Genomic DNA, 27,147 nt, shown 5'->3' with positions numbered 1-27,147 from the left:
GTAAGACTATAAGAGGACTAGAGGTTAAAAGGAGCAAAGACAATTAAACAACCATGTAAAGTATGCATCCATACAACTTAATGGCTACAGAGGCTCAAATCCAAACTAAGATCAACAAGAACTGGGAAAAAGAACTCTTCACGATCACACTTTTCAATTCCTGATATTGGAAATATATCTCTAAAGGTATTACAAAACTGAGCACTCAAGGCTATAAAGAATAGATAAATACAGAATAACAGAAGATAAAAAAGGACAAAAAATAAAAATTCACCAGGCACAGGTTTGTTGAAAACATTACTTGATTGCTTGGCAAGTGTGATTCAGTAGCTCATCTTCTACTCGCGTATGCAGCCAAAGCATTTGCGTATCCAGGTGCAAGAGCAGCCATGATAGGCTGCATTTGGTTGCCGTAAAGCGAAATTAAGTGAGTGATGGCGAGGCCGATCTGATTTTTCACTTCTTCACTCTCAATAGGAGATACGATAACTTGCGCGAAAATATTTACGACGTCTGGGATGAGGGGAATGACCTGTTCCAGTAACAATGAGGATGGTGAGATATTTTGAAGCAAGCACATCCACTGCAAAGATAATATTTTAGCACGCAGTATACCATGGGGTTTGAAGATATGACCAGACCACAAATGCAAGTGTAGACAGTCATCGACTCCTCAAAATCTTCCTTCAATGGCAAAGCTTTCAGAAGCACAGGTAAAACCTGGAATATGAAAAAATACTTACCACATGAGGTCTTTGAAGATTAGATTTTCCAACGAGAATAGTAGAATTTCTAACCTGGTTGAGAGGAATGGCATGAGATTGAGCCATTATCATCCTAGCAACTGCACCAGCTGCATTATCTCGCACAGCGAAGTCTGATTCTGAGTCGCTAAACAATGGGTAAAGGGCGCGTAGAATGTCGCCATAATATCTGAGGCAAGATGAAAGGAATCATCTTGAGGAAACTTAGAACCTGACCAGTAGCACGTACTTACCGAGCCAATCAGAAAAAATTCCCTAATCTCAACAAACACTAATGGCAATAAGATGAGAAGAAAAAAAAACACCTAATGCAGGATTTATAAAAGATCTAACGTAAATCCATCCTTTGTGTAAACAATTAAGTAAAAGGATACCTGAGTGCCGCGACACCCCCATTTTTGCAAAATTCACCAACACAGAATGCTGCATTCCTCCTGTTAGTTGATTCTGATGATCCCAGTTCTTTCAGCACCAAAGGCATTGTTCTCTGAAGATGAAGTTTAATCAGTAAGGACCAAAATAAACAATCATGTAAGAAAGGACAGATATAGATAAAAGTATAAAATTTATAATGGTGAAAGCAACATAAAGAATTCTTACATCAACATAAGCAGATATTGGAGGACCCATTTGCTGTGCAACTTCAGCCAAGCAAGCAACAACCATGGTCCGATCTTGGGGAGGGTGTGGGACTTTCTGCAGTTAAATTTTGACATTGTAATAACACAGGAGAACAAAACACATGAATATACAAAGATAAATGAAAAAATAACAAAACAACCGCATGAATATATCGATAATGATATCTACAAGGCAAAAGGCACAACCATTCCTACCGCAAATTTCATTAGAGGATCAAAGAACTTAGCAAAGATAGGTTCGAAATTAGGTCCCATAGTCTTTGCAAAAGCTGGAAGAAGATCTGACACTGCATCCATGAGCACCTCATCATGGTCAACATCACCATCATCAGCATCACAATCAGATTCTACTTGCTGACATGATGATTCCTCACACAGAAGTGTTAGAGTTGCCTCAGCAAGCCTAGGAATATCTGCAATAATTTAATGTTACATGTTGCTCATTTATCAACTTAAGTGGCGCATCCACAAAGTGAAGCTTTAAGCTTACAAGACTCAATAGCCACGTATCCACTGTCTTTCATTATTTCTGCCATGCTAGTGCATGCCTGAGCAACGACTTCCTTGTCGTCATCCTCAGTCATGGTACTGATATAGATTTTCATTACAGTATCTGGGGATTTAAGTAAAGTATAATTAGATAGTTTGAAGGTATACTAACAACCTTAAACAGTAGTAGAGTAGAAAGACAACCTACCAAGAACTTCCCTTTGTTTTTCTGAGACATCCTGCTTTACAAATAAAATGAATTAGAGAATACCCTACTGAATCTGACATAGTGCAAAAGCTTGTGGAGCATAGTTTATTAATCTAATGATTTGGGCACATGTAGATCCTCCTCATGGATTTTTCACTTTGCATAATTCAGGTGGTTTAGCTAAACCACAAATCATATGTTTTGCATTTGAAATACCATACCGTACATTGTCAAATTATTTTCTGAAATTTTACCAAGAAAAAAATAACTTGGAAATCCATTGCTTGAGAATTAAGTGAAAGTATTTAAATATTTATTTCATATCTTCCATTAGAAATTGGGAACTTGCCGATAAATATATCTGAATAATCTGAGCAGAAAAATATATGTTCATAAAGAAAAATACAGCTTCAACTCACATTTTGAGCCATGAAAATTGCTTGTACAGCCATTAAAATACCTGGAAAAGAGGAGAAAAGAGAATGAGATTGCAAGTTTGGGCTTAGTTACTTTGCTCTTCTAAAGCAAATAACATGAATTATATACAATTTTAGTAATTTATCACTTTCCTAGAATTAATTAATATTTTCATACAACTTTGGCAATTTGTCACCTTCATTGATTTGCCATCTTGATTTTAAAAAATTAATCATTTATCAGATGTGGCATTATTACCAAGATTGTGGTCTGACATTTAGAGGTGGTTGCATTTCAGCAAGTTGTCAAAGGTAATCATTACATGGAATAAATGGCTCATATAGATGTGTGGAACCTTTATAGGGTATGACTGCTGATATAGCATTATAATCTTCTAATCATAATAATCAAATTAAAATAATTCTTTCCATGAAAGAATTTCTGCAGAATATTAGATCCATCAGCACATCTTACAACACCTAGCTAGGAGCAAGCCATCGATAAGATCACTTCAAACTTAGAATCAGATAAGGTAAATTCCAGTTTCCTGGTAAGGAAATTGGATCAGAAAAAAAAAATCAAAGAATGATGATGATTTATGGGAGCAATGACAAATGCTCTCAAAACATTTCAGTAACTCATTCACTTAGATCTTTTAGCATTATTTAAGATTTCAAAATTAGTTAACATAGCTCTTGAATTAATATACATATAGCTCTTTCTAAGAACAATGTCTGGTGTCTGTATCACATGCAGTTCTCACTATGCACTTTTAGACGTGCTCATACAACAACTGTGTTTTTTTATTTATTTACTGAAAATTTCATGCTCTAATGATCCAAGTGTTTCTAAGACTTTAACTCAATTCTCAAGCACTTCCTGATATGTCTTTCCAGGGAAAGAAACTCATGAACCAATTAAGTATTTGACAAAATAGTTAAACAATTATGTGAGGGAAGTGGTATTACTTTATTATCAACTCCAGTGTCAGGAAATTGGTTAATCAGTATAGCACATTTTGATGAGAGATATGACCACGAGGCTATGAGAAAACCAATGTTTTCTGAATTATGTGATTTAAGATAGCTAGGAAATATGATTCACCAATTATTATATTGAAGCCAGACAATCAATATTCAATTCAAATCCATATCTCCATCAAAAAAAACAAATGAAAAAAATGCCTCACAAGTAAATACTCACTTTTCAAAGCTATGATAGCCTGAAGCCTGACATCTTCATGAAAATAAGCTGCATGCCTGACTAAAATTTTCAATGACTCATCCATATAGCTAGCATTGATTAAAGAAACCAAATAGTTGCATGTATGTTGTATAACTTATAAAGTAAGAAAAATGTTGAATAAGTAGGATACGGTGCATAAACACTCTTAGTATGAAGTGCAAACAAACCAATAGCTTGGGTTGCAGCAGCCTTTTCATCCAAAACCCCAGTCCTCACACTAATGTTACGAACCCTGGGTTCATCATTATCTTCATCAGAAGACACACCTCCAAACCCATTGTCAATGCTGCCAGAATCATCAATGTCCACTGCGGAGCCATCATCCAGATTACACGAATAAAATACAAGAGGTACAACATGCGGAAGGTACTGTACCAAAAACAATGTTACAAAAAGTTACTTCAATATATTCCTGATAAGAGAATCAATAGCCAAAAGGTAGAGAATCATACCTGTGCAAAACCATCACCCAATATTTCAGCCATATTGCTAAAGAAACCATGAGTATATTCCCTAAGTTCACTGTAATCCAATGCAAAACCCTGACAATACAGATATAGACAAGCTCAATTTGGTGCTTATTTTAACAAAACTACTTAAGGCCTTATTAGTAACTCACAGCAAGTGCAGCCTCAATGAAGGGGGGAAGTATAGATTCCATCTTTGTTCGTCCAACTGCCATAGCAACTATTCCAACTAATTCAGTTGCCCTAGCTCGTGCTCTCAAGTCCTCATCATTTGTCAATACCATAAAACTTTTCATTAATTCAAGAACCTTCTCTGCATAAGGAATAAAAGCCTGCTCGGCAGCAGAAGCTAATGAACCAATGGCAGACTGCAGTCAAAAAAGGTGACAGATGAATTTAATAACAATCTAGTATCAGCAAAATAAACTAGCATAAGAAAAGTGAATCAGGAGAATAACCATGCATGTCTCTTGCAGATTCCGTGGACTGTTTTGAAGGGAGAGAACAAGTCTTCCCATTAGAGGATCGAGATAAGGAAGAATTTCTTCCTCCATGTCTTCACAAAATGCTGCAAGTGCATAGTATGACTTTTCCTGCAGCAATAATCAATTAATCATGAAAATCGGACACAATGTTACTACAGAATGTCTAATGTCACGCCCACTGCAAGTTACCTTTACTTCATCTGAGGGGTCCTCAAGGGCATTCAGGATACATGGAAGCACACTTTGGTAGCATGATAAAATTTCTGGCTGGAGATGCTCAGCAAACTGGCCCAATGCAAATGATGCAGCCCCCCTTACCATTTGTTCTTGATCTTTCAAAGCTCCCAAAACTATGTGTAAAACATGTTCTAACTTGTCTTTTAGCAACTCGAAACAACCCTCAGAGACAACACCTAGTGCTGTAACAGAAGCTTCCCTGAACTTGGGGTTGTTGTGATGAAAGTTTAACGATGCAAATTCAAATATTGGGGGGAAAACATTCTTAGGAATATTAATAGCCATTGTGTCGATAACCTCAGCAGCAGCTCGATCAGCAGAAAGATCAGAATCCTCATCTCCATCAGTCGTTTCTGTAAGAAGAGGACACATTACTTGCAGAATAGGTACTACAAGCTTGTGTTTCTTCAAAAAAGATGCTTTGAATTTTGCCAACCATGAAATTATCTGAATTGCCTGGCATTGACAACAGGGTGAATTAGAAATTACCAACACATATCAAATACCAACACTCTGAATCTGGCAAACCTGGTGTCTTATGTTCAATTCCAAACTCTGACTTGAACAAACTTCAAGAGAAAATTGCACTATGGACTTCACAGAATCCCCAAGGAGAGGAGCAGGAGATTCGATGAGCTCATCAAATATTTCGAAAGCAATAGAAGCAACATCTTCCTCACCATTAGCTAGGCATTGCCTTGACACATTCAATATACTTGGGATAAAATCACGAAACAACTTTACCTACAAGGTGAGAGGAAAATAATATTAAATAATACTTAAGAGGAATACAAGGATTAAACATGGTTCTCAATCAATAATTTGCAGAACTGAAATGAGTGAAGTTCATTTTTCGGAGGCTATAATTTATGTTCAGTCAGAAGCAAATTACGTATTATTGCTAACATTCATAAAGATTTGATGAATGAATAGCAGAAGAAACCTACAAAGTGGCTAACAAACTCACCACATTTGTTCCATCGTTTATAAACTCAATAAAGGATCCAACAGCCCTGAAGTACAAAAACTGGGTCAGAACAAATTCAAGCCAAAGCATACGTGCATGTATAAATAAGTACCAAAATGGCATTCATTCAAATTATTACAAATACACACTTCAGGGCAGCAACTCTAACACGAGTGCTAGTCTCATCTTGCAGGCACTTGAGCAAAATAGGTTGTAGATCTGCCAAATGGGTTTGAAATGTTGGTCCAATTGTTTCAGTGAGAGAGCTGAAAAGGATCAAAGCCACCTAGCAGAATACAAAAAGATTAAATAAGCATTCCACAAATTGAAAACCCATTAAATTAAATAAAAAAGACAGGACAGGTAAAGAAACAAGCAGTCTTAAAGAAGACAGAGGCATGAAGTATGAACCTAATGTGATACCAAGCTTTAAATCACATTGTCAAATAGCTAAAACAAATACCATAGACTATAATGATCCAACAAGATAACATCAAGGTTCAGTTTATGCATACTATCAATGTTAACTTTAAGAAACGAGGATCATAGGAAAATAACATACTTCTCGATGGTCTTCTTGTGAGCTTTGACTGCACTGGAAAAGGAAAGGCAATAATTCAGGCCATTCCCCGACTGGGACTGCATACTTCGCAATGATGCTCACAACATTAGCACTTGCCCGCCTGACAAGAGAACTGCACAAGACACGACATCCTTATAACTATGTAACAAAAGCTATTCCTATTTCTAACACTTAAAAGAATGGAGATGGTTGTTAAACAGAACTTAAATTATAAAAAAAAAATTAAAAAATTTAACCAAAACACCAATTTGTGATAATTTAGCCATGAAGTTTATGAGTTGTAAATGTCTAGGTATCCATCACAACTCTACTATGAATTCCATTAAAATGTTGACATCATGTGCTTACATTACAAGGCAACCATTCATTATATCCGAGTTTTGCTAATTGCCCAAGAACAAGTATGTCGGTTCAAACAAGTTCTCCATAATTTGAATACTTTGCGCATGATGCCTGATTGGCCTTTTACTTTGTACTTGAATATATAAATTTAAATGTTTTTCTTTAATGCAACAATTCATTAAGAGAGTAAAGTGATATATTTGTCCACTTATCACCAAATAAGCATGCTAAACTAGCATTCCAGGAGAGATCTTAAAGCAGATTCACTGATGGCAAGATATGTATATTACCTACCACACATAAAGTTTGTGCATAAATCTGTTCCAAGATTCTGAGTGAAAATAATGAATATGAAGATAACTATAGTCCATTATGATAATAAAAACATAATGTGGTAGCAGAAAGCTACACTACTCTTTAAAAAAAGTTGTGACAAATACATATATAGCATAACAAGTGTATTCGATCTTTAGTCTTTCATATTGATAGGAAAATATAAGGAGCAAGGAGTATAAATGGATAGGAAGGACAAAGTTCACATGACTCAATTACTGTGTGGCAGTGATTGGTTGGTTAAATAACTGCTTTAACATCATTATTATTCAACAACTAAAGATAGCAAATAAAATCAATTGACACTTTCACACAAAAGATAAGTTCTATTGATCCCTCTTAAAGGCAACGGAAGGCATAGATTCTAACTTATTGTGACTATCCAAAGATTCTAGTTTCAAAAAAACAAAAGTTCAAATTTTAGCATTGTAGCAGGAAAGCATACACAACCTAATTACCAGACAGGAGAAAAGTGTAAGAAACAAAAGGGCAAATTTCACTTTCTACAGTTAATAGTAAGAATTCACCATCAATCCCAAAGAATAATTTTTCAAATTGGCAAAGCGATGACTTCGTAAACTGCACAAATCGAGAAGGACCATTTGGTATGGACGTTCATTTTCCAAAGAGAAGTGACTTCATTTCCAACAAGCACTTTCAAACATTCCAAAGAAACTATTAACATCAAGCATCAACGAACGAACATAGCCAAACTGCCCCTTCACCTTTGCCCTCAACTAATCGCTGCCGAATACAAACCCAATAAAGATTTTTTTTGTGACGTTAACAAAGCATGAATCTACAAAAAGGGAGGGGAAAAGATTTCTGGCCAAGTGTCGCCTATAAACTCCTTCGACGAGCATGCACAAAAAAAAAACTAGGAATTGCACAACTATTGAAGAAGAAGGGCAATAAAAGGAGAAATATTAATCAAGAATCCAGACCTGTGCTCGAGGGTGATGCTATCGATCAGCGCCTGCTTAACTGAGACCTTGAGGGCGGGCGAAAGCTTGGCCCAGTGTCCAGTGATCTTCTTGCGGAGGAGGACGGAGGCGAGCTGGCGGACGTTAGGGGTCTTGGCGGTGCGGAGGTGGTGGACGAGGGCGGGAACTACAGCGGGGTCCTTGGACAGCCGCTTGATCTGCTCCTCTGCCTGCCGCCGCGCGTCGTTGTCCGGCATCAAGAATTGAATAAGCAACAACTCCAACGACTGTGCCATCGCCGCCGCCGCCGCCTTCTTCTCCACACTCCTCTTCTCCTCCTCCGAATTGTTGTCGGCTGTCGAAGCAGAGAGAGGAACGCATTTATATAGTGGAAACCCTATTATACAGCTCCGTTGCGCTTGTATTTTTTTCTCCTTTTTTTTTTAAAAAAGGGTTTTAAACATTATTTAGGTGTAAATATAAAAAAAAATACGATAAAAAAAAGCATTTTACTATTTAATATAAAAATAAATTATTTTAATGTTTTCCTTAATTTATTTATTCAGGGTTAAACAAAGTACCAGAGCTCTAAAATCATGGGCAATCGATCGTCATCGACGGCGAAGCGACCGGCTCCTCCTTCACCGGCGAGAAGGCTGGCGAAGCGGACGGCGAAGAGAGGGAGGCGGCTGCGGTGAAGATTAATCTCCATCCCGGCGTCCGCTCGTCTCCCCCGCGCCTCGCCTCGGTCGCCGCCTCCTCCTCCTCCTTCGGCAGCGACAGCTCGGGGCCGACCGACGATGATCTCAGCAGAGACCACATCACGGATTCGGTTGCCTCGTTCCCTGGAGGTTTCCAATGCGTCCGTATATTTTTCTCCTGATGCTGGCTGTGAGGACAGCCTGAGGAGCACGGCGACGGCGTCGTTCCCGCCGCCTGCTGATGTGCATGATCCGGCGACGCCTTCTGTCGAAGATGAACCTACTTGGTGGCTACCGCCGCCTCCTGCTGAAGATTCTGACGATCAAAAACCTGCTTCTTCACCGGCGATTCATCGTGCTAGCTACCTGCTGAAGATGCTGATGTGCACGATCTGCAACCTGCTTCCGCCTGATCCTACTTAATTATCGTCTCTAGTTCGGAACAAATTTTTTTAATCTTTATCTATGTAATTACTGCTGACTTAATGATATAAATAACTAGGATCAAAGAGACACCAACTTCTACTCGTGTTATATAATGTGATTAATTATATAACCTTGTAGGTATATCAGTTTAGTAGATAGATCGATCAGACACTTTCTCCAAAGAAGGACGAAGCTGCTATAGATTATTCTTTTGGCCTTAGGAATTAGAACCTTTGAAGTGAAGATATTATCGATAATCCAACGTACTCCTAATTAATTCCCTTGAAGCACAGAAGAAGCAAGAGGAACAATTAATACTGATTCTCCATATGTAAAACAGATTGAATGATCACTTTACTTTATGTAAAAGCTTACTCCAGCCAGTGCTCTTGCTCCGTTCCTAGCTATCCATCCTTCACAAGATGTCCATGAGTTGAGAAGAATGAAGCCTGGTCCGGAACGATTGGCAAGCAGAAAATTCTAATGGCTTCGAACCAGACAACACTCCCCTCAACTCTGACAACGTGAAGATGGAGGACATGCGATAGTTTTCTGAAGGTGCTTTTATACGTGAAATGAGGAAAGATAAAGAGAGGAGCACAGTACTCTACTTCCAATTAAGCTAATTAAGTGTTTACAATGGCTTCGTTTAGTATAATGCTGAGCGAAGTCAGCTCGAGCATGATGAGATGCTGCTGAGGCAAGTCAAAGCGAGGGCGATCGAGAATGCATGCACAGTTAAATATTGGGGGGGAACAATGCCGCAATGAGTGTGATGATATATTCTTGGGGATTTTTATGCTGAAGGAATTTGAATGTTGAATATTTAGGGGGAGTCTGACTTCTGACCGAGGACTGCTGCTACTTTATATATTCTCGATGAGAGGGGGTTGGCTTTTGCTCGCCACTAGTGGGGAAAAGGTTGGTGTTAATTGCTGTGATTCCAAGCTTGATAATCAAGCAAACAGAAGCATGGCTTTTGTACGTGTGTGCATGAGAACAACAATTAAGCACAGTGTAGTATGTCTTTCTGAGGATCTGTCGACGCCTCGCCGCCGCCTGCGAGCCGCCGCGCACCCTCTGCCTCCACCAGCTCGATCTGCAGCCTCCGCCGCCCGCCTCGCCTACCAGTTTGGCAGCTCCCTCGACGACGGACCGTCTTCGGCGCTCTTTGCGTCGTCGCGAGCGGTATCTGTCCTCGTCTTCTCCGGCGCCGTCGTTTGCGCGCCTCCGTGCGGTGCTCCGTTCGACGGATTGACATTATCTATTATTAACATTCCGTTAAATTAAAAACAGCTGACGCAATTAATCTAAAACGCTAAACTTAAATAAATAAAAAAGAAGACGATTAAAATAAAATTATAAAAAAAAACTCTAATCCAGTTTAAAATGAATTAAATCTTTGAAATAGTTATTTAAATTTGATTTTTTTTTAAATTTGAGTTTGGTTCGTAATAATATATTTTTGTTTGTTCATTTAAAAAAATATTGATCAATTATCCGTGAAAAGGTAAATTAGAAAGTTACAGTTAGCTATGATGGAGAAAAGCATTGTCACCCTTGAAGCATAGCTGAGTTGGTTACGACGTAATAAACTTGCAGAAGAGGACAAGGGTTCAAATCTTGACGAAGCCAGGTAATACCCTCCTACGTCGTGATCAACTGTAATTTCTTAATTTATCTCCTCATAAATGGTCGTGGGGGCGATCGTGTGGGGCCGCTAAGGTGGTAGAATTCCACCTTTTGCAAAAAAGAAGAGCATTGCCTCGGTTTTGTCAAGTTTAGACCCTTATCCATTTTAATAAATATGTTCCATTAAACCAACACAACTATGGTCCGAGACTTAATTCTTTAATATTGGTTTCATAACTATTTGAAAAGAGATATTAGTGATAATGCTCAAGCCTCCTTAATGTTCTTATAGAAGATAATCTTTTTAGATAAGAGAGATTTTATTTTATAAGAAATTATTGCCTAGAGAATTTAATTTCTATTTTTAGTTTATACTTTTTTTCATGAATATTAATAAATTTATTATATATATATAATATTTAAATGATTTATTTAATTTAATGAGTTTATTAATTTTAATTGATTTTATATATATATTAAACGAATAAACAAACTCTTACTTACTAAAAAACATCAAATTTACCAACGAATATTTGATTTATTTAATAGATTAACTTTGCAATTTAAGATTTTATAGATTTGTCACAATAATTTCATCATAGCCAATATTCTTTTCCTACATTAGCCAATCAGATCGCAACTAATCGGTCGAACCGGCCGCTACGATTCGATTTATGAAAATCATCCGACGTCATAAATAAAAAAATTTTTAAAAAAAATTTTACATACACACTTGTCGTTTCAATATTCGTTGGAAAGAATTCCATTAAAATTTAAAATCGATTAAAATTATATATTATTAAAGTATTCGAAAATACGATTAAAATTTAAAATAAAATAAGATAAAATGGAAAAGAAACCCTTTCAGACTTTCATTGAACGCGCAAGAAGAATGTGATTCCTCCAAGCGTCGGCGCCTCCTCCGTCCGTTTTTGTCGCAGTCGAATCGCAGCGATATAAGTCGGTGGCACGGCTCTTCCACCGCCTCCGCATTGCCGTCCTCCTCCAATCCTTCGGCGGAGAAGGGAGCGCTCTCGTCGCCCGCTGCCTTCCCGATCCGGCCAGCGCCACCGTCGGCCGGCGAAGATGTGAGACTCCAGCGGCGGGCGAGATGGCGGGCGAGGCGTTTCTGGCCGCCGCGGACGCGCAGGCCTCTCTGAAGAAGAAGACCGCCGCGGCCAGGAGCTGGATTCTGTTCGATAGCGACGGAAAAGACACGATCCTGGATGTCGACAAGTACGCCATCATGCACCGGGTTCAGATCCACGCGCGCGACCTCAGGATCCTGGATCCCCTTCTCTCCTACCCTTCCACGATCTTGGGCAGGGAGGGCGCCATCGTGCTCAATCTGGAAGTGAGTCGACGGATACGGTCGAGTTTCGCTCGCTTACCTATCGTTTGCTGGGATTTTCGCTTTTCTTGGCTAATTTTGTTCGTTCGTCCTTTTTGCCTTTTGGAAACAGCACATAAAAGCGATCATCACTGCGGACGAGGTATGTCTGATGCAAAGCTACTTCTCCTCCTTTTTTAGAATTAAATTTGTCTCTTCTTTCATCCAAAATTTCCTTGTCGTTCAGACTTTAATTCTCTGCAGTTGTGCTTCGTAACAAGATATGGTCAATGTCCTAGCGCAAAGCCCTGTGTTATGTGTTTTTGAATGTAGACCATTAAGTCTTGATTTCCATGCAAAAAATAATTTGACCGCAAAGGTGAGAAGTGATTGGTTCCTTTGAAAAGTAGAAGAAAAGAAGGCATCTAATAATTGTTAAGCTGGAAACGTGGAATACGGCTATATTGTTGTTGGACTGGTTTTGGCATTTATAATTAAGTTGACCCGTAGCGTACCTCTGCGTTTGATGCATGCAAACAGTAGGAGAGAAGCCACAACTTTTTTCTTTGCTGATTGTTCTTTTTTCTTTTGACTGTAGTTAACAAGCTTGTTATTTTTTATTATATTTCATGGCCGATTTTCTAAGGCATGCTAATGCTTGTAATACGGGTTGAACTAGGTTTTGCTTAGGGATCCCAACGAAGATAATGTTGTCCCGATTGTGGAAGAGCTTCGTAGAAGATTACCATCTCAGAACATTAATCAAGTTCATGGTGAAGGAAAAGAGAGCACTGTCTGCCAACATGATTTAGAAGCTATTGAAGAAGATGGTATGCTTAATCAACCTTCAGCGAGCCTTTCAATGACTGTATAAGATAGCTGACTTTACAATAAAATGGCTTTATTTATCTTCTTCATGTGATTTCCCTATCTTGATAATAACAACTAAATTAAGTTGTCTGTCCGCAGCCAAGTATATTCTTGATTTTTCTGGTTTTAATTAATGATTATAACTCCTGAATGTATTTTACACGTCGATAAATATATAAGTTTGCATTTGTCTCTTGTACTAAAATCAATTCTTTGTATGCGTTCTGAAATCGAAGCTGATAAGTGGCTAACTTAGCCAAGAAGATCATTATGCTGTCTCTGAATAGCGAAAATTTTAAATGATTTCTAAATGAAGCTAGATCAGTAAACAAGCATTCTCACTGGGATCCCATAGTCCAATTGTCGCAGAGGTGCATGTATGTTGATGTCCATTACTGAACAGTGTGCATGAGCATAAACACCCAACTTGAATTAGCGAGACAAAAATATATTTTGCATTTTCATGATTTTGCATTAAGACAGAACCATATTGGTATCAGACAGTGTCTGTGCTCATTGAACCTGAACCATATTGGTTGACCTAACTAATTAAGACAGAAACAAGAGGTCATATCGGTTTGTTTCTATCAGTGGAGGGCACTTGGCTGAACTGGTTTTTGGACCGGTTCAAGTGGAAAAAACAAGAACCGACAATCTGGTTCCGTGCTCGATCTGGTTCTGAAAATGCTGCACTTTATGGGAAAATTAAATCATGATCTTATGTCTTGATTTATTAGGATGTTACTTTCTTCTCTTTCCCTTGACATATTATAACATTTTGTAGAATCTCCTTTTGAATTTCGAGCTCTCGAAGTTGCTTTAGAAGCTATTTGCAGCTATCTTGATGCACGTGCTACAGAACTTGAAACTGCTGCTTACCCAGCCTTAGATGAACTTACTTCCAAGGTAAGGGTCAATTTTCTCCATTTGTAATTTCAAGAATATTAGCCTAAGCAGAACAAGCGAACTACATGTTTTAGCAGGTTATTGTGGTTGTTGATCTTACAAATTTATCTTCTTTTTCTACTAGATGTATGTGAAACAGAATGAGCATACCACAAGCCATATGCTGGCTGAAAAGATCAGGCCAATATGGGTTCTTTATTTTTCATGGAATGCAGGAGAAAATATGTCATGGTTCTATTATCTCAAGATGATAAAAGTTCCTTATATGATGATCCTTAAAGTATGATGGGGGTGTAAAGGGTAGAGTGAAAAAGGTGTCAAGGGTAGAGGTGGAGCAAAGAAAACATTAGTCAAATATAATTAAAATATTTAACTAATTTGAATATTACTAGTGATATAACTTTGGATAGAGCTCATGATGAGATAACAGTATAGTAACTAACCACCTAAAGTTGGGATGTACTCGTCTTGATGATGACAATCATGATTATTGGTAAAAATTTGGTAAATCTCCAATATAAAATTATGACAACTAATAAAAAAAAGCCCGGAGAAGGGTCGGACCACTAATAAAATTATGACGACTGATATTCATTTCTTTTTCACACAACAACCTCTACCACCAAGGGAGCGGGTGACAACCATATTTAAGTATAGTATTATTAAATTCTATAGTTGAGAATTGTAGGTATAATAACTAACCTATTGAATTATGTATTACTAGTAAAATGATGTAAAATTGGTCAAAGATTTTGAATTAATATTCAAAATATTGGTCTGACCAAAGATATGACATGGTAAGGTAAAAACAACTTTTACTATGATAAACACTGATATTATTCCTTCTATCCTGATAAAATTTGCTTTTTGGCACACTGTTTTGAGATTACTCTCTTCAACCTTTGATTTGCCTTTTGTAATTAAATGTGCAGATTAGCAGTCGTAACTTGGATCGAGTGCGCAAATTGAAGAGTTCCATGACTAGGTTGACTGCTCGTGTACAAAAGGTATACTTATTTGGCCTGCTCATTATATATGTTCTTATTGTTTTTTTTAATTGTGCCTGTTTTGTGCTCTTAAATCTTGGTATAGTATTTTGATAACCTATATTCATGCTTGCTGCCGTGTGGCCTAAAGGTCACGGGTTCAAATCCTGGAAACAGCCTCTTGCCAAAGGCAGGGTAAGACTGCGTACATTGGATTCCCTCCCCGGACCCCGCAAGGCGGGAGCCTCGTGCACCGGGCTGCCCTTTTATATTCATGCAAATGCATTATAAATTATGCTTGCACTCAATATCACAATTGTTCACATAATTGAGAAACAGTTTATTGGATCACATGAATGTGATTGTTGGCTTCACTAAATAGACATTCTATTGTAAAGAAATAGATGTCTTCATAGACCAAGGAATTTTTTTCTTGAATAATGAGATGAATACGTGAATGTGTAAGATGGTACAATTGTTGACTTCTATTTTGGTTCTTGAGTCTTATATTGAACTATGCGTTTGATTCCATCTACTGAGAGATGGTTGCCTATATGAATGGAGGCTCATCTCATCCTTTTCTATGTGCGTGTTTGTGTTTAAATAGTGGTACAAGTGGGTCAATAACATGATATATTTGTTCAATAAAACTAACAATATATCTTGATATCAATACGTGAAGTCAAATGGAATGATAATTTAATCTGGAGTAGTACTTATTTTCAATATCAATGTATAATTCCTTGTACCTTAAGGTCCCTCATTTGGGATACCTAGGGAAGTGGATCAAGTTAATCCTTGTGAATAGCTTGATGCACTTTCTCTTCAATCCATTGAGCAAAATATGGTAAAGGAAAGAAAATCCATGGATTGAATGCATCATCTCTACCTTGTAAGAACTGTGAGATCACCCCAAGGATGCCTTCAACGTCCAGATGTTGAGGACAGACCAAATACCCTATTCAATAAGTGAAACACTTTAGTTGGGCAATAAGGGTCAAAGAAGGGAGTCACTCGTTCATAAGACCAACATTCTTAAAACCAAAGAGTCAAATAAAAAAAGAGAGACTCTCAATTCATAATTCTCTTGTAGTTGGATTCTTAGAATGGTATTGTAACTCAACACCTTTTGAGATTTTGATAAGGGTTACACTTGAAGAGCACAATATGATGAAATTTATTAGCTATATTTAAAGAAGCTATTCTCTATCATTGGCCTCTATGGTAGAATCAATCGGGGAGGTGTGAGAGGTAGTGGTTTTATCCTATGGAGAATGTGTGTGATCTGAGTCCTCCTATCTCTAGCTTGTGAACATAACTGATATTATGCTAGCACCTAATTTTTTTAATTCATAAATTCAATCTATGATTTATAATTCATGGATGTCGATTAGATCCTTCTATTTAGTAGCATCTAAGGATGGCATAGCCTTAATGTTAATGACGAGGTTCAAATAAAGAAGAAAGGTTTACGAAGATACCTAGGCACCCAGAGACAAGGAAAAGGAAAGGAATAACAACCAATGAAATACTTTGGGGAGAGTTGAAAATAAGCACAGATCTGGAAATCCTCAAAAGGGTCAACCTTTCAAACTGTTGTTGAATCCATGGGCAAATAAGAGACAACCTTGCTAATTGAAACATCTTAATAGCCAAAGGAAAAGAAAGAAGTAATTCCCATAGTAGTGACGAGCGAAGTAGGAGCAGCTTAAACCATGAAAATGTATTTTGTTGTATACAAGAGTTTCATATTGTACAATGTTTGTTGTTTCCTTTGAAACTGAATTATACTATCATCAATCTATTCTTTTGTCAATTCAAGGATAATTTAGCTGTTCGCTCTCATTCATTTTGTTTGTTCTAAATGGAACATTTTAGGATATTTCATCTCAATCAATCTGTGAAATAATCATGGTATGATGAAATTTATTTTCTAGAATCTAAAAAATGGATTCATGTGTGTTTTTTCCCCTTTTGATATCGAACACAAAGTGGGTTTTTTTTGTGGCTTGATAAGAAGCACACTCATGAAATTAATTTGCTGGGAATCTAAAAATGTGTATATGCCTATCTTATTTCTCTGCTGTCAGATAAATCATAAGTCTAGCTTGATAGCACGTGCCCAGTTCTTGTGTAGCCTCTCGCTCTCTCTTTGTGATGCCTGATGACCTGAAATGCAGTTTGTTCATCCTTCAGTTTTATTCAAGTTAAGTGGTGTTGCCAGGTAAGGGATGAGCTGGAACAGTTATTGGATGACGATGATGATATGGCAGATCTTTACTTGTCAAGAAAAATCACAGGAGCCTCCACTCCTGTAAGTGGTTCTGGTGTTCCTAATTGGGCTCCCGCTTCTCCAACAATTGGTTCAAAGATATCCAGAGCAAGCAAGGCAAGCGCAGCAACCATACATGGAAATGAGAATGATGTTGAGGAGCTAGAAATGTTACTCGAGGTCACATACTCCTATTTCTCCATACTGATGTGTTTTGAAATTCTATTACAAAACTTTCAATATCTTTTTTTTTTGGATATTGTTACCCTATGCAGGCATACTTCATGCAAATCGATGGTACATTAAACAAGATGACTACAGTAAGTGTGTAGTTAAATTCTGCCTTTTCAAATACTTGAACTCCATTTGAAGAAAAATTAGTCGCAACAAACTGTGTAGCTACTCCTTTATGCAGAAAGTTACAGAGTTTCCATGCATTGGTAAAATAAGAATCGTTGTGACCTCATTTGCAAATGTCGAAATAGCCCCTTATTATTTAGTTCCCAAGCAATATTACACTTGAGTTGAGTTTACGAACAATTTGGTAGCCTCGCAGCAAGCTGTTTGGATAGCATATTTTTCATGACATTATGGTTTGCTTTCATAGTATCTGTTATTAACCTGAATCTAATAGTCGCATAGGTTGGCCTCCAAAATATGCTCTCCTGCACTAGCTACAGATATCTATAACTTTATTCAATCCCTATCCAGATATATTCAATGTAAAACTGGAGTCTTAGTGGTCAATCTGTAGCAATATGGATAAATAAAACTTCAGAACTTCGATGAAATTAATATGTTTTGCCTCATACCAGTGCACCCAGCCGAAATAGTTGGGAGACTTGGTCTTATGATTTAGTGCAATTTCCTCTTTGCTTGTTTTTATTTGATGATTTATATTATCTGTCTCCTGTAACATAAAATTATTAATTGGGTGGGTCCAAATATCATTTACATTTCCAGTTGAAGTAACAGATTGATAATTTTCTCAGCTGCGTGAATACATCGATGACACGGAGGACTATATCAATATTCAGGTATTGCTTAACTGGTGAATTATTTTAAGAAACTGACTACTATATTATAAACAAACCGCCCAAATAAGTGGTCACTTTTCTGTCGGCAGCTTGACAACCATCGAAATCAGCTTATTCAGGTAAACTGGTCAAGTTTTCAGTACCTTCATTTTAGAAGTATGGAACATGATATAATTTATGTGGGTGTTTTAGTATAAATTCTGATATGTCCTTCTTTCCTTTGCTGTTTTTTGTGTCTGATTGTAGTTAGAACTGTTCTTGAGTTCCGGCACAGTTAGCCTGTCGCTCTATTCACTAGTTGCTGGAGTATTTGGCATGAACATACCCTACTCTTGGAACAATGACCATGGATATGTGTACAAATGGGTAAGCTGGCCAGTGAATAAAAGACAATTATGGATGATATCCCTCTACATTGATCTTTGCCCTACAACCTAATGTTTGCAGGTGGTTATCATTTCCGGTCTGGCTTCCGCTTTCGTGTTTATTTTCATCATCGCCTATGCTCGCCACAAAGGTCTTGTTGGATCTTGATCCGCTTAGAAGTACCTAACCCTGGAGTTGGATATCGAAATATGCCTAATCCAAATTTGACCTGCCCTTTCAAGTCCATTGAAAAGAAGAGACCATGAGCTCCAGTTATTCAAGTTATGAACAAGATTTGGGAGCTTTCACTTACTCGAATCAGTTACTGGAAGATTCAAGTGGAGAGACGTCTTTGTGCCCACAAGATGTAGCTGAACGGTGGAACTAGAGAAAGTGTGGCAGTGGCTCATTCGATTTTTTCTTTGATCTTTCATTTCTTCATTTTCGTTACTAAAATTGGGCAGCTGAAGAATCTGTTGCATGCTGGACCATCATGCTGATTGTTGTACTGACTGAAGGCCTTTTACTATAGTAGTCACATTGTCATGGCAACTAGTTCAAATTCTCCGATTCATTCATCGGATAAATCTGAAAGTAGAGTAGCTCCTCACCCAACAACTAATCTCAAATTTTTTACTCACTGAAAAAAAAATTCTATAATGTAACATAATTGAGATTTGAATCATGAATGTTTGATTAATTTACTAAACACCATGCTTGGAGGGCCTATAAGCTCTCTTAGGTCTTCATAAAAGAGGAAGAATATCATGTCCTATAAACACCATGCTTATAAACTAATCTCAAATTTTTTATCTCACTGAAAAATAATATTCTATAATGCAACATAATTGATGCTGCACCATTGAAGGGCCTATAAGCTCTCTTAGGTCTTAATAAAAGAGGAAGAGTCATGTCCTTCAATCTCTTATAATCTCTCCAAGGTTTGAGAGTTAGTCACGTTCTAAATCTACACAATTCATTTATCAACATTAAGACAAATGACAATAAATTCATATATCAAATAAATGAATATATACAAGCAGGGCAGCTGGTAATAATAATAGTGATAATAATATCATTCTCTTTCTTGAAATGTGAAAAAAGTATGATCACAGAAAGAATTAACCCGTCATTATATTAAAGGAAACAAATGTTGAACATCTAATAGTACAACAGTTTCAGACAATATTTGGAGCCATCACTTTACTAGCTCAAAACATTGTTGACATAATAATCAATGAAAGGCTAGTAACAACACATTTTGACTATCAATCAGAAATGAGATCTGTTCTTATCAATCAGACGAGAGGAAGAAATGAATAGTTAGCACAATCTGGAAATCTTTGCACCTAAACGACGACTTTGTAGGAATACAAATGGATATTTGGCTAATGTTACAACCAACCACCATGGACGTTCCTGCAAAGCATTGAATCAAATTGAACTTCCAGATGAATAATATACAAAAATTCAACTAAGTTCAGATATCTAAAGTCCAAGACCAAGCCTGAAAAATCAATTCCATAGACAGAAGAGACAAGGTTCCATGCATGGCAAGGCCAACTACAGGTTTGCATGATAAATAGTTTGGGCAGCTTCCTAACCTACAATTTTAAGAAGAAAAGTTCGCATCTATATTACCTCTGCAACGAGAGTGTATAAATGGTTATAGAAAATCCCAATCTTCTTTTGACATGTCAAGAACTTCTTCATGATCATCCACAAACTTTATCTGTTAGAAAATATACAATAAGATTTAAGGACATATTGCTTGGCTTTCCTTACTGAGCAAGCAAATGCAATCCTTACAGTGTGCTTTCCGGAGATATTATCAAAATCAGAAATAAATCCTCCTATATACCTGAAATAAAAGAGCAAAACAATAATAATAATTATGATTTCAGGGAAATGTACTTTTGTTAGAGTAGAAGATCTAACGATAGAAGGGGATGAAAGAAAAGATTAATAAGTGTAATAAGAAACGATTTATTTGATTTGAATATTAACAGTAACATAATTCTTACATAAAATAGAGCTCAATAGAGATGATTCATGAAGTTGACCGCAAAATAGTTAAAACAAATACAACTTGATACATTAATGCAGTTTTGTTATACTTAATAACTGTTTATATTGCAAAGGCACAAATATATGATCATTTTCTATAAAGAAGCATGGGCTGCCTGGTAAAACAAATATTAATGCAGGTTGCCGAAAGAAAAGTGTCTTACTGCATATTGCTTTCAAGCATGAGAAGTTCAAACAAGCAAATGATAATGCAAATCTTTTGAATTTTTTTTTAACTTTATGCCAGCAGTAGCTTTGACATCATCTATGCAAAAATTACATGTATTCTAAATAAAAACAGTAGGCAAGAGACATGAAATACACATGAACCGGATTCTAGAAAACTAGTGCGCAGAGAAATATCAAACATATTCCATTATGACAATCTGCAAGTTATGTCTCACAAGATCAGCAACTAATAATTGCATTTAATATGGTATCAACTATCAAGCAACATATAATATGTTTGAATCTAGTCAATGTCAATATCTAAAAAAACAGTCCTATACTAAGGTATATGTACAGTTCTAGATCTTCTATGCTTCAACATTGCACAGAGAAATGCTGAATGGTAGCAAAGTCAGTATCTATTTAATATAATTGCCTAGAAAAAATAAATTTCATATAATATGTTCATTTAAGCATCCACCCTGTCGGAGCACCATCATGAATAACAAAATAAATCACAATAGATCATTGTCCAACCACTGCTGGAGCATTGCTAGTATAAACTTGAGCATCTCGGAGTATCAGGATTCATTAAGTAGGGTTTATGTAAGCAGAAGATGCAAAACCAACTTAGTTGACTATGTAGAGTAATGCCATAAGTGATTTTCTCTGGCACCTATGACAATACTGTATGGTTCTGAAACTAACTAGGGGATTGAAGTGTAAATGCAAAATTGGACTCTTTCTTAATAGCATAAACTTTCAAACTAAGTGAGCTAATGGATTGAATTTAACATTGTTGCTTCAAAATATACCTAAATGTAACCTAAATTTTTTGTAGTCCAGTTAATCTAAACTTGAAGCTAATAAAAGTGTAGGAAAAGCCTAACAGAATGAGTGCTAGAACCAATATTAAACTATATATATATAAAGAAAAACATCAATCTCAGTTGTCTAAAAGATATTCTCTTGATCTTAATTACCCTTAAAGTGAACACAATAGCAGGAATAGAAATGAAGGAAATGTGTGTATTAGGTTTTGCCAACCAGTATGTTCTCAAAACATTTCTGGCTTGTATCACCAGAACAAGAAAATACACAATCATATGTCTAAAGCAGGAATTAAAGATAATATTATATAGAAGGTCAGCAGGAGGTTATTAAAAAAAACAAAGTTAGGATAAACCTCTTGTCACTTGGAAGCCATACACGAACAAGCTCCCCAATACAGTTCTCATTCTTGGATTTCCTTCTTTGATCTCCTGAACTTGAACTTTCTGATTTTCACAAGGAACAAAAGTATAATATGGCATATTTGTCATATAAAAAGATATTTCAAGAAGACATTAACTTACTGGGTTTATTTCCTAGCTTCTGCCTACAGTTACGAGTTCCACACAAACAAACTTGATCTGCTCCGAATTGAACAAATCTGGGCATTTTATCAGATGAATAAATCTATGAGATAAAAAGAAAAAAAAATCATCCATGGGAAATTACATCAAAATGAATAAAAGTTGGACTAAATGCTAACACAATGTTATTAAAGAAGTAAGTGCAAGAGGCTAAAAAACTACTGCCAAAGTAACTGAACATACTGATAATCATAGGTCACTTCCTCGCCTTTTCTTATGTCACGACGAGCAAAGATCCCAACCCTAGTTTCTCCATCAGCTCTCCTTTATATAAAATGGAATGGAATACAATTTTGTATCATGATAGAAGAATCACAATAAAGTAATGAAATGGAGGATAGTATATAACCATTTCTGCATCTCAGTATTAGGCTCGCAACTGTGGTTTATAAACCTTGATTTATTTCCTTTGTATGTAGCATCAATCACCATATCATGATTAACCTCACACAAGTAGAAGTTGGTATCTCTTCGATCTTTCATTTTCCAAAGTCTTTCTTCACATGCTTTGTCATCCAAAACTATAGAACATCAAAAAGATGAGTCAAAGACTTCATATCACTTGATCCTTCTTTCTTATTAGGAAAAGGAATGGAGACAGAAAGCAAAAAAAGGGAAATGTCACCTTCTCCAACATACTCAATCACAAAGTCCCCTTGTTTTATATCTTCCTCTGATACCAAACCAAAACCACATTTTTCTGTCTAAATAACATATTATTTGTAAGTTTTATCAACAAGCAAAATGCTCACATAGCACATAGACATACAACTGAAATAAAAAATTTCAGCTATTTAACCAATTAACAGCTAAGTGTATACAATAAGCTTCTTGCTAAATCATGAGGATTGTGCTAGAATTTAATGGAACTAACAAAGAAACGTGGAATTAGCTTGATACACCACCATAACCAAGGTGATTGGTGATCTCAACAAGTGAACATTGTGGAAACTCAGAGCTCAGCCTGAAATGAAAGGCTGTGAAGCGAAAATGGTGGAAGTGCAGGAATGCTAGGTTAAATAGCAGAAAATGACAGTAGACAATATAAGCTATTTTTCTTGCAATTCTTTTTCTTATTTCTCTCTTTATTTCGTTTTTCCTCTATCTGATCTTCTTCTTCTTCCCTGCCTCTACCTCACCCTCCACCGCCAAGTCGAACAGCTAGCCTACACCAACCTGTATCATGTTTCGGCACAAGGCACTGGCGCAAAACCATCCCAATCTAGGATCGAAACCGATACATATTTCAAGGCTTGTAAAATTGGCATCTGATTGACCATTTGGAACTAGAATTTCCTAAGTGTTAGGAAAGGCATTTAACTATTATCAGGTTCAACTGAAATGACAGTTATCAGCTATATAACTAGGCAGCCCAAGCATCACTCCTGAGACTTTTCTCAACAGCCAGTAACTATTTTGCTTTCCTGCATTTTTGGTGTTAGTTGCTACTTTTCAACATAGTATAATAAATTCTAAAGAATATGACACCATAAGTATATAACATAAATAGCCAAGATAAATTAAGATGTCAATTTTTTTTTCAATAATCACTCATTCAGCAATGCAAACTACACATCTAAACCTGCTCTTCCATGTAATTCATAATAGTTCAGTGAATGATATGATGAAAGTAGATTATACCTGTACAACTTTCATTTTCTTTTGTTCTCTGTATTGAAAAGATTTGTTAAGGCACTTATCACCACATTTGCAACTAGATGAGCAACAAGAGAATAGCACCCTGAAGAAATAATTATGGAGGAGATGAGCAGTATAATCCTATTGAACTCTGTAAATATGTTAGGCAGTTATCCACTTGCAGCAAAAATTTAGAATAGTAATTATTTGGTTTACAAAGTTGCAAAAGGTACAAAGTCACAAAATTGATAAATGCTAGAAGGTTTCAATAACTCAAAATGAAGCTGCTCACCCACAATGGCAGTCTCCACCACAGACAGTCGATGATCCTGATAATGGAGTACAGGAACAAAAGATTCCATCATCCTCAATTCGCCTTTTGGTGAGATAGAAATCTTGTCAAAGTCAAGGTCGCCAATTCATCAACAAAATTAAAAGAATCAAATACCTCAAAAGACTGCTATATTTTATGCTCATCATGCTTCAAACAACTGACACCTTACATACAGCAGTAATTAACAAGTATGCAAAGCAAATCTACATGTAACAAGGATACTACGCTTTATGCTGATATAAGGAGCAGGTTTCCCTTTCTTCAGCCATGTTGGAAGATCAAAATCAGCTTGATCATTAAGCTCCTCAGATAATTTCTCAAATATCTGTTCAATGCTTTGTCTTTCATCTTTCTGTTTTCGAGTTGAATATCAAAGAAACAGAAAAGAAATGAATTTCCAAAATATCTCTGATTGGAACAATCATAAGCACCAAAGCTTTATTTACTATCAGCAAACAGTCAGTATAAGGAATTATAACACATATAACTTAAAAGCCAGTATCAATTTAAAATTAACAAAAACAACAAAAAATTAATTCTCTTTTTGATTGCAACTGATCTGGCTAATAAAAAGTATCCATGTCCCACAAAAGTTACAGATGCATTCAAAATATCAGAAGTAGCAAGTAGAAAACGAATTTCTGCATTGAGGCTCCGCATAGTAATTTTAGGAGTCAATGTGTAAGGCAACAACTATGAATCATGTGCACATGTACTCAGGCATGTGTAACGAATTTATGTGAGGAAGGACAGAACAAAGTAGTGTTTATCAAAAGGAGAAGAAAATTAGAATCAACTCTCTCAGGATATTGAAATGAAATAGACAAGCAAGGAATGTCATGCAGTAGTTTCAGATGAATCTGCATTGAAGCAAGAAAACCTATTTCTCTATTTCTCTTATAAATGGCTCTAACTAGAAGTACTAAATCTCCCTCAACACCAAGAATTGTAGTTCATAAGCATAAGAAGGTACTCATACTAAATGGACAGAACAGGTTCTGAGGCATTGATTACTAAAATAAATGAAAATTTCATTTGACATGGAAGAGATTGAAGAATCATTTCTCTTTCCACATTTTATATTTAGGTTTCACCTATGATGCATTGAGACAACATAACCCTTTCTCAGAATCTTGATTTACCTACTTTAAGGCATGCCTTTAGAAAAATCACATTATTGCAGTGGCAACGAGCATGTGACTTAGTTTATTTGTTAGTTGCAGTTGAAGATATGATATAACGTGTAAGAACTAAGAAATGCAGAAAAGGGTTACTATTAGAATGAACATTGAAGAGCACAGCAAATGCAATCAGTAAATAGAAAGTTCCCAACATACTATGACATTATGAATAGCAGATTAAACAAAAAATACATCTAACTTAAGTTGAGAATGCCATACTTCATCCCACCTCTATCCGTTTCTCTAGAATGTCTTTCCAGTAAATCAACTTCCATGTTTAGATAGGCAAACTTTATTAGTCCGTAGTGTGCAAGAACAAAGGTTTCTAATTTCTAGTCCCCATAATTTCACAGGTATGCTTCTAACCAGAAAACAAGCAAGGTGGTCTACATGCAATGGTCATTTTCCTTGGCAAATGATTAAGACGGTGATGTATTTCTCCGCATTACACCATTAAGAAACCCTCTGATGCCCGAAATTAACTAAATGTTACAGAAAGATCAAAGAGATTCAAATCCCTTTAATAAGTGAAAAGGTAACCATCAGCTACTGAAGCAAACTAGCAAAGGGGCTTCATACAGAGTGAACTCCGATCGAAAACAAAGACAGAACTTTCACTAAGGAATTGGATAAATGATGCAACAAATGGGCATAATGGAAGTAAGTCATTATCCCAAAATAAATTTAATGCTCTACTGGTTGAAAGCAAAAGGATAACGATAAACAAGTGAAAAGAAACAAGAGAAATTAAAAAAAAAAAATCAAAGAACTAATCAAGAGAAGCACCGTTTCGTTGAGACACATCATGAAGATCTTCTTTCGTGTGTGCCTGCAATTAAAGGTAATGGCTAATAGAACAGTGCTCTATTTTGAAGAGAAACGGAGAACCGAAGCCGTCTACAGAGCCATATGGCATCGGACACATGCTACGTTTCCTTTTTCAAGACTTAAGGAAACTCGCAGTGACAAGAAACTGAACAAGAAATCCGAAATGGAAATTTACTAACAAAATAAGTTTGGACAAGAAACTGGCAAACAACTAGACCTCAAAATGCAACAAGTCTTTAGCTTCAGTAGAAGAAGACGAGTGCGATCAGGTAATTTCCCAAATCAAGAAACCTAACAAAGCAAGATCCTCCCCGAGTCTCTAACCTGCGCGTAGAAGACCTAAATCGCGAAAAGGAAGGAAAACCGACCGCCGATGCAACAAAACCTAGTGAATCAAAGGCGGGAAGCACGAGCGAGGAACAAGACCTTGGGATCTCGAAGGAAGGTACCTTGATCTTGAGGGCGGGCATGGCGAGCGCCTTCGGAGCGAAGAGCAGAGGAAGAGGACGGAGGCGAAGAAGGCAAATGCTCTCGAGCGGGGGCAGTGGGAGGGAAGACAGCCAAATCAATTCCATTTCACATCCGGACTCGGATCCGTCTCGGACTCTATTCATTTCAACTCAAAGATCCGATAAGCAATTTTCGAGGTAGCCGTGCTGCGGAGATCATCGTCGGTCGGCCCCAAACTGTAGCGGCTGCCGCCGGAAGAGGAGGAGGAGGAGGAGGAGGCGGCGGCGGCCGACGCGAGGCGTGGAGGAGACGAGCGTACGGCGGCCCGGCGCTCAGCCTCCGCCGCAGCTGGCTTCCCTCGCTCCGCCATCAACGGGGAAAAGCTTATCGGATCTTTTATCCTCTCGAGCTCATCGGATTTTATTCATTTTCGTAAAGG

The 27,147-nt window shown here is 37.0% G+C and overlaps 3 protein-coding genes across 3 annotated transcripts; 1 reads left to right on the top strand and 2 right to left on the bottom strand.

Moving 5' to 3' along the window:
- Window positions 1-137: 137 nt before the first annotated feature.
- On the bottom strand, window positions 138-8,444 carry LOC141836490 (uncharacterized). The gene is made up of 20 exons (XM_074723995.1): window positions 8,123-8,444; window positions 6,483-6,615; window positions 6,070-6,206; window positions 5,921-5,966; window positions 5,482-5,697; window positions 4,906-5,409; window positions 4,690-4,824; window positions 4,384-4,599; window positions 4,217-4,306; window positions 3,895-4,133; window positions 3,723-3,811; window positions 2,522-2,562; window positions 2,103-2,133; window positions 1,896-2,018; window positions 1,601-1,818; window positions 1,365-1,460; window positions 1,139-1,251; window positions 798-933; window positions 616-720; window positions 138-532 (listed from the first exon to the last, which is right to left on the bottom strand). The coding sequence occupies exons 1-20, from the start codon at window positions 8,395-8,397 to the stop codon at window positions 332-334; spliced, it is 3,144 nt and encodes a 1,047-aa protein (XP_074580096.1). The 5' UTR covers window positions 8,398-8,444; the 3' UTR covers window positions 138-331.
- A 3,352-nt stretch (window positions 8,445-11,796) lies between these two features.
- On the top strand, window positions 11,797-19,179 carry LOC141835789 (magnesium transporter MRS2-I-like). The gene is made up of 11 exons (XM_074723158.1): window positions 11,797-12,214; window positions 12,324-12,353; window positions 12,870-13,020; window positions 13,845-13,966; window positions 14,899-14,973; window positions 17,177-17,404; window positions 17,500-17,544; window positions 18,217-18,261; window positions 18,351-18,380; window positions 18,508-18,627; window positions 18,709-19,179. Exons 1-11 carry the CDS (start codon window positions 11,972-11,974, stop codon window positions 18,793-18,795), a joined length of 1,176 nt encoding a protein of 391 aa, XP_074579259.1. The 5' UTR covers window positions 11,797-11,971; the 3' UTR covers window positions 18,796-19,179.
- Window positions 19,180-19,920: 741 nt separating this feature from the next.
- Window positions 19,921-26,833, bottom strand: LOC141835529 (histone-lysine N-methyltransferase ASHH3-like). Its single transcript, XM_074722936.1, has 12 exons — window positions 26,708-26,833; window positions 24,472-24,601; window positions 24,208-24,310; window positions 23,919-24,018; window positions 22,903-22,981; window positions 22,627-22,798; window positions 22,461-22,541; window positions 22,218-22,294; window positions 22,049-22,139; window positions 20,437-20,488; window positions 20,269-20,359; window positions 19,921-20,046 (listed from the first exon to the last, which is right to left on the bottom strand). Exons 1-11 carry the CDS (start codon window positions 26,831-26,833, stop codon window positions 20,294-20,296), a joined length of 1,077 nt encoding a protein of 358 aa, XP_074579037.1. The 3' UTR covers window positions 19,921-20,046; window positions 20,269-20,293.
- Window positions 26,834-27,147: the final 314 nt, after the last annotated feature.

The sequence above is a fragment of the Curcuma longa genome, chromosome 10 (genome assembly GCF_044706935.1).
Source record: "Curcuma longa cultivar G26 ecotype Majalengka, Jawa Barat chromosome 10, ITB_CL_G26_1.1, whole genome shotgun sequence".
NCBI lineage: Eukaryota > Viridiplantae > Streptophyta > Magnoliopsida > Zingiberales > Zingiberaceae > Curcuma > Curcuma longa.
This window is presented reverse-complemented; position numbering and strand designations above follow the sequence as displayed.

What these genes read in the sequence shown, in the direction of transcription:
- LOC141836490 (XM_074723995.1), bottom strand. Translation starts at nt 8,397, where the DNA reads ATGGCACAGTCGTTGGAGTTGTTGCTTATTCAATTCTTGATGCCGGAC. An exon ending in TCATTGAGGCTGCACTTGCT is followed by an intron (nt 4,307 to 4,383) that starts GTGAGTTACTAA and finishes CTGTATTGTCAG; the next exon opens with GGTTTTGCATTGGATTACAG. An exon ending in TGGGTGATGGTTTTGCACAG is followed by an intron (nt 4,134 to 4,216) that starts GTATGATTCTCT and finishes TTTTTGGTACAG; the next exon opens with TACCTTCCGCATGTTGTACC.
- LOC141835789 (XM_074723158.1), top strand. Translation starts at nt 11,972, where the DNA reads ATGGCGGGCGAGGCGTTTCTGGCCGCCGCGGACGCGCAGGCCTCTCTG. An exon ending in AGAAGCTATTGAAGAAGATG is followed by an intron (nt 13,021 to 13,844) that starts GTATGCTTAATC and finishes AACATTTTGTAG; the next exon opens with AATCTCCTTTTGAATTTCGA. An exon ending in AGCTAGAAATGTTACTCGAG is followed by an intron (nt 17,405 to 17,499) that starts GTCACATACTCC and finishes TACCCTATGCAG; the next exon opens with GCATACTTCATGCAAATCGA.
- LOC141835529 (XM_074722936.1), bottom strand. Translation starts at nt 26,833, where the DNA reads ATGGAATTGATTTGGCTGTCTTCCCTCCCACTGCCCCCGCTCGAGAGC. An exon ending in TTATATCAGCATAAAGCGTA is followed by an intron (nt 24,311 to 24,471) that starts GTATCCTTGTTA and finishes GACTTTGACAAG; the next exon opens with ATTTCTATCTCACCAAAAGG. An exon ending in GAAGTGACCTATGATTATCA is followed by an intron (nt 22,295 to 22,460) that starts GTATGTTCAGTT and finishes TAAAATGCCCAG; the next exon opens with ATTTGTTCAATTCGGAGCAG.